This window comes from Hipposideros armiger, unplaced genomic scaffold (genome assembly GCF_001890085.2).
Source record: "Hipposideros armiger isolate ML-2016 unplaced genomic scaffold, ASM189008v1 scaffold_242, whole genome shotgun sequence".
Taxonomy (NCBI): Eukaryota; Metazoa; Chordata; class Mammalia; order Chiroptera; family Hipposideridae; genus Hipposideros; species Hipposideros armiger.
This window is the reverse complement of record NW_017731592.1, coordinates 2398953-2404908: the sequence shown is the minus strand read 5'-3', so window position 1 is coordinate 2404908 and position 5956 is coordinate 2398953. Positions and strand designations below refer to the sequence as shown.

The 5956-nt window shown below is 39.0% G+C and overlaps 1 protein-coding gene across 1 annotated transcript in view; it reads left to right on the top strand.

The window, feature by feature from the left end:
• Positions 1-5874, top strand: part of CLK4 (CDC like kinase 4) — a 22843-nt gene extending 16969 nt beyond the window's left edge. The window contains exons 11-13 of the mRNA XM_019655554.1: positions 3763-3845; positions 5563-5594; positions 5862-5874. Coding sequence (XP_019511099.1) covers positions 3763-3845; positions 5563-5594; positions 5862-5874 — 128 coding nt within the window. The remainder of the gene's footprint in view (positions 1-3762; positions 3846-5562; positions 5595-5861) is intronic.
• The last annotated feature ends 82 nt before the right edge of the window (positions 5875-5956 follow it).

Below are 5956 nucleotides of genomic sequence, written 5' to 3'. Positions count from 1 at the left end.
GGCTGGACTCGAACTGCTGTTGCTCAGAGCTCAAACTCTTGAGCGAGCTCTTAACCAACTGAGCCACTCGGCCGGCCCAGATAATGGAGGTTAATTTTGGTTAAGTGACTAATTAAATGAGGAGACAATATTTCTGGTAATCTTGCCCAGTCATTCCTCAGTTAAACAGTGCAAGAAATACAAATAAATAAGGAAACTATCCATCTTTTACATTAAACAAATTATACATCTCTGCTATACAGCACCTTACTGATCCATTTCAGAAAGACTAATTTTATTTTATTGGGTTTGCACCAGATAATACAGCTCATTTAGTATTCTTCCATCTTTGAAGTAGAACGTAATGTAAATGTGTAAACTGTCTAGTCCTTTTATGTCAGTACTATTTTCTTATGTTTTCCTTTATTGTATATGTTGGGAAATGAAAAACACTGAATTTCTTTTTTTTGCGGTTTTCAGACTCATGATAGTAAAGAGCATCTGGCAATGATGGAGCGAATATTAGGACCCATACCAACGCACATGATTCAGAAAACAAGGTATGCCTCAAGATTAAGAGGAAAGCCCTTTGTTGCAATCTTAAATTCAAACTACAGAAAACCCAACTTGGTTGTTACTGCTTGTCCCAAGGATTGCAGATCTTGAAGTTTTTTTTTGATAAAAGTCAAGATTTTAGAAAGTAATGTGATATATTTACCTGTGATCTAGTTAACAAAGTGGTGGTTTTTACACTGAAGTTAACCATTGCATACATGTTTTCCTTCATCAATGTATAAAGATAGTCCATAGAGTAATAAAAAGAGCTTGGCTTTGGAGTTACATCAGTCTAAGTTGGAATTCCATACTGTTGCTAAACCAGCTCTGTGTCCCTGGACAAAGCACACTGGAGTGGTTTTCAAACATAGCTGCACCTCAGAAGTCACCCAGGTTGTTTATCGATTTCCAGCCCACCCCAGCTCTAGGGAAATGAGAATTTATAGGAATGGATCCAAGAGCCTCTGTTTTTTATTTTATTTTATTTTATTTATTTATTTTTTNGGCAGCCCAGCTCCAGGTTGAGCTGTTGTTTAGCATCTTAGCTGTGGAAGGCAGTGTCACTGGCCCTCATATGTGGGATCCGAACCGGGGCCCTGTGGCATCCCAAGCGAGTTCTTAACCATCGCGCCACTCGGCCGGCCCTGGTCGGCCCATTTTTGAACAACTTAATCTTACGTGATCCTAAGAGGACAAACTGTTGGCTAAGTACATCACAGTAATGTGATTTTGCAGTGCTGTGGATATCTATTTCTGTGTCATTACAGAAGCATGGTGCTGGTAAAAATGCTAAAGGTTTTGCTAGCACATCTAAATGTAGGGTGGATGGAGGTCAAGAGGAAAAGAAAAAGGGGCTAGTCTAAGAAGAGAGCTTCTTTGTTACCCTTGACATGAGAAAGGCTGGAAAAGAAAATGAGTTAAGATGCAGAGTTTTAAAATAAGAAGGAACTCAGTAAGGGAGTGTACACTAAAATTTAAAAGAGACCAGGTCATGTTAATAGAGCTGGGAAGTCAGAGATGGGTTTGGGGGCTTGGAGACAATGGGAAAAGTTCAGCTCAGCTGCTGTGGGGAGACAGTTAAATGGAATAAGCTTATTGGCCAAAAATAAAGTCCAACTGAGATTGGATAGTAAAACATTTTTTATGAAATCAGTTTGCAGTTTTACATTTTTTGGTCCAACAGGACTTGGTAGTTCAGAGTAGGAGTGTGAAAGCAAACTAATGATGTTGACTTAACAGTAGAGGATTGGTGAAGGGGTAAGGAACGCAGTGCTGGCCAGTAGAACATCCCACAATGATGGAAATGTTTTAGGTCAGCACCGTCCAGTGTGGTAGCCATTAAGCACATGTGGGCTACTGTGTACTTGCAGTGTGGCTAATGTAACTGAGGAGCTGAATTTTAAATTTTATATTAATTTAAATTTCAGACTTAAATATATGTAGTGTGGCTTGTCTCTACCTCTGCCGAATTGGGCAGCACAGGTTTAGAGCTTATCTTTGAAATGGATGATAATAAGATTTCTGCTTAGTGTGGTGTGAAAGGAGCTGCTGTGTTACAGTAGTTTACAAAGAAAATTCATGGTTGAGGACTGAAGGTTACTATAAGGGTAAAAGAAGGGAGTGTTGGAAGAGATTGTGGACAGAGAGGAATTTTCAGATTAAAAGGAGAAAACCTCTTGGGTTTTATCAATTTAAAATTCAGATTTCCTCCACATTTTAACCTGGGGGAATACAACACAAAACAATTGGCATTTTTTCTTTGTTATTGGTACTTAAAACAGTGGTGTGTCTTACAGCTAATGGCCTCCTAGATTGGGTAAAATATAGTTCTTAGTAATAATGAAGTTCCAAGTGTGACCAGGCTACAGATACTTAGTAATAATGAAGTTCCAAGTGTGACCAGGCTACAGATAGTATTAAATTTGAAATTGGGTTATTGGCCTTGAGGAAAAGAAATCAGACAGGTAGATTAGAAGGGTCCTTTGTGTCTCTGGAGTGTTAATCCTGAGAGTTAAGGCAGAGTTGGGTAGGAGAGGAAGATGCAGTCAAGTGCTACACATGAGGGCAGTTGGTCTCCTGTCTCTGGTGTTGTAATAAACAGATAAAAGTTGGGAGAGGTTGGTGCAAGTGATACAGAATTCTAAAGAGTATGAGAACTGACTCACCAGAATGGGATGATTTAGAATGGGGCGCTGCAGGCTCCTGACCCCTGGGGAACAGCTGGACTGGGACATAGGAGTGACTGGAGAAGAAAACTTTCATCTTAGGTCCAAGCTCTGTAGTTGGCAGATTTTGTATATGTAAGTAGAAGCTGTTCTCATTAACCATTTGTTCAAATGGTAAGCGCTGTGGGTTTCTCAAAGTGACTAAATCACAGTCAAGGCCCTTGAATATATTGTTTCTTCCTTTATTCTTAAATTCAGGGATGTTACTGAAAGTCATTGAAGTATCTTTTAAAGTAGGTTTTATTTATATGTTATGTTTTACTAAATATTTGATCTTTAAAAGATTAAAATAGCTGTATGTTTTACTCTTTTCCTTTCCTTTCCAATGAAGTACAAGCTTACGCAGGCTAGGTGTTTCACTCCTCCCAGAGTAGTGTTGCCATGGAGAATTCTGAAGGAGAAAGTGTGTATGGTCATCTGTAGATGGCATGCATATATAGAGTCCTCTCTGTATGAGCTTGACATGGCCCTATAATTTTGCTTGTATGTGAAACTGCTTAATATTCATTATGGTTCTTATATAATTATGTAAGACTATATTGTTTTCTTTTACTGGAAGTAAACTCAGGCAACCAGCTGATAATTGATAAGGGATTATTTACAATCTGAGGATACTTGTCGACCGATATTTGCACTAATAAACATAAACTTCCCTGGAACAACCAAGAGCTGGTGTAATGGTGCTCCCATTGCACATGTAGTTCAGAGACTGGAATTTTCCACAACTTGCTAGTTACGCTTGGGAAATATTTGCTAGTCCCTCTTATTTTACATAACATGCCCCCTCCCCCAGGTTAAAGTACTGTAATTTGATCTAAGGATATGGAGGCCTGTGAGAACATACTGAATAATGTTTGATATAAAACTAAAAATGTAAACCCTGAATTTGCCATCATTCTCCCAAATGTGCTGTGTAAAGAGAGTGCTCACATAGAGAAGGATTTAGCATATTGTCAATTGAAAATTGTTGTGTAATAAAATGTTTGCTTTTGTTTTTAAATAGCTTTAGGTTGGTCTCAGCCTTGTGATGTTTGGAGCATAGGTTGCATTCTTATTGAATATTACCTTGGTTTCACAGTCTTTCAGGTATGTATTTAATAAATACCATTTAGGTAAATGTTAAAGTCATGTAAAATTTGGCTTCTATGTTGAAAAGTTGCGGTAGTTCCTTCATAAGATTAAAACTTAAATAGGCAAAATGGTTCATTATCGTCTAAAACCATAGTTGGATGAAATACTACTCAGTGGATGGTCATAGTTCATTTTACACGTGACTGGAGTTTTTTAACACATGGTTCATATTGTCTCATATTTCCATTTTTTGTTATGGAATTTCTTCATGAACTTTAATGTTTCTGAGGCCAGTTTTAATTCAGTTCTGGCTATATTGACTCAGTATGGCCATGAACAAGCCACTTGCCTCTTTTTATAAACTAATTCAGGAACAGTAAGTTGTGTTTTATTCTAAGTATTGATCACCTGTGACACCTAGGCACATTTCTAGGTTCTAAGTATATAAAAATGAAAAGACAACATCTCAAGGAAGTCATGTAAAAGATAGACATGGGAAAACTGTTACAGTGTAATGTGGTATTTGCTGTAATGGGTCAATGTGGAAAGTGTAGAGGGAACTCAGGAAAGGTGACCAGTTAGATTTCCTTAGAGAAGGCATCACGGAGGAGGTAGTGCTAGAAGGAAGAGGAGGAGTTTTTCGGAAAGCTAGAGTGTGGTGGCCATGTCAGGAGAAGAAACAGTATTGTAAATGGGTGCAGGTGTAAAGGAGCTTACTCTTAACAAGGAAGAAGAACGTAAACGGGAAAACGATGACAGTAGGCAGATTGATTGGCTCATAATGGACCTGTTAGCCATAGAAAGGTATTTTATCTTAAAGTGTCCCTTTTATGGAAGCCTTATTTAAGTCTGCACTTTTGCCCTCATAATTTTACTTCCATCTGAAATATAAACGTCTTGAAAACTAGGTGGTGCAGTCATTGAAGAACTTGAAGGAGGTCTGTGGTGTGATGAAGGTGTTGTGGTGTTTAGTGGTTGTGGGGTAGGGTTTGGGAGATTCTGACTCATACTGTCAGGGTTGGTTTGATGTTATGGCAGTATAGGGTGGGGAGGGAGCTATGATGAGTTCAGACTCCTTCAGGTGGCAATTGCAGAATGTACATGTTCACTGCTTGTGGGGCCCCCTCAGCAGGCTTGTGTTTCTGTCTAATCTGTAGAGAGCCTATGCAAAGCACCCTGAGTTTATAGAAAGTTTGGTATCTAGAATCATGGTTATTGGTGAGTTCTAGAAGGGCATGATGTCTGGTTTTGTGCTAGTAAGCTATAGGGTCAAGAAAACGTTGAGCAGAATGCACCCTTTCTTCGTAATGAATTTGTGGTTATATAAATCACTGAGGTCTTAAGTGAAGTGTAGATTATTACATTGGTTTGAGATGTGGTTTATATTTGGATTCCACCCCCCAAAATGCTCTTTGACTAAGGAAATTAAACTGGGGCTAGTATTTATTCCTGTCTTGAATTAAGTACTTAATGTTTTGAAAGCATAGTCGATAGCTTTTAAAAAGCATTACACACAGTGTCTGCGCTCCAGAACAGAGGTTGCTCCAGAACAAAGGTTGGCAAACTATATCCTGCCTGATGCCTGAAAAGACTGCGACAAAGACCATTTGTGACCAGCCAAGCCTAAAATATTTACACTCTGGCCTTTTACAGAAAAAGTGTGCCAACTTCTGCTCTAGGAGCATACCATTTTATTTTATTTTATTTTATTTTATTTATTTATTTTTTAAAGCTGAGCCATCCTGCCACCTGTTGGCAGCTCAGCGGCTGCTCAGCTCGGGCTGGGAATCGAACCACTGTTGCTCAGAGCTCAAACTCTTGAGTGAGCTCTTAACCAACTGAGCCACTCGGCCGGCCCGAGCAAGAGAAGTGTGTGACACTTCCTGTTCTGCTTTAGCCAGAGCCGTGACTGTATAGTTTACGAATCAGCTTTGACTTGGGTTCTTAGCTCAGCTTGCTTCATTGATGAGCTGTGTGACCTTGAGCCAGTGTATTGTAAGCTCTTTGCAACTCATGTTCCCACATACCTAGCTCAGGGTTGTGAGAATTATTGGGACTGTATTTTTATTGCCTAGGATTATTAAGTGTTTATATGTTGCTATTCATTAGATAATGGAGGTGTTTTG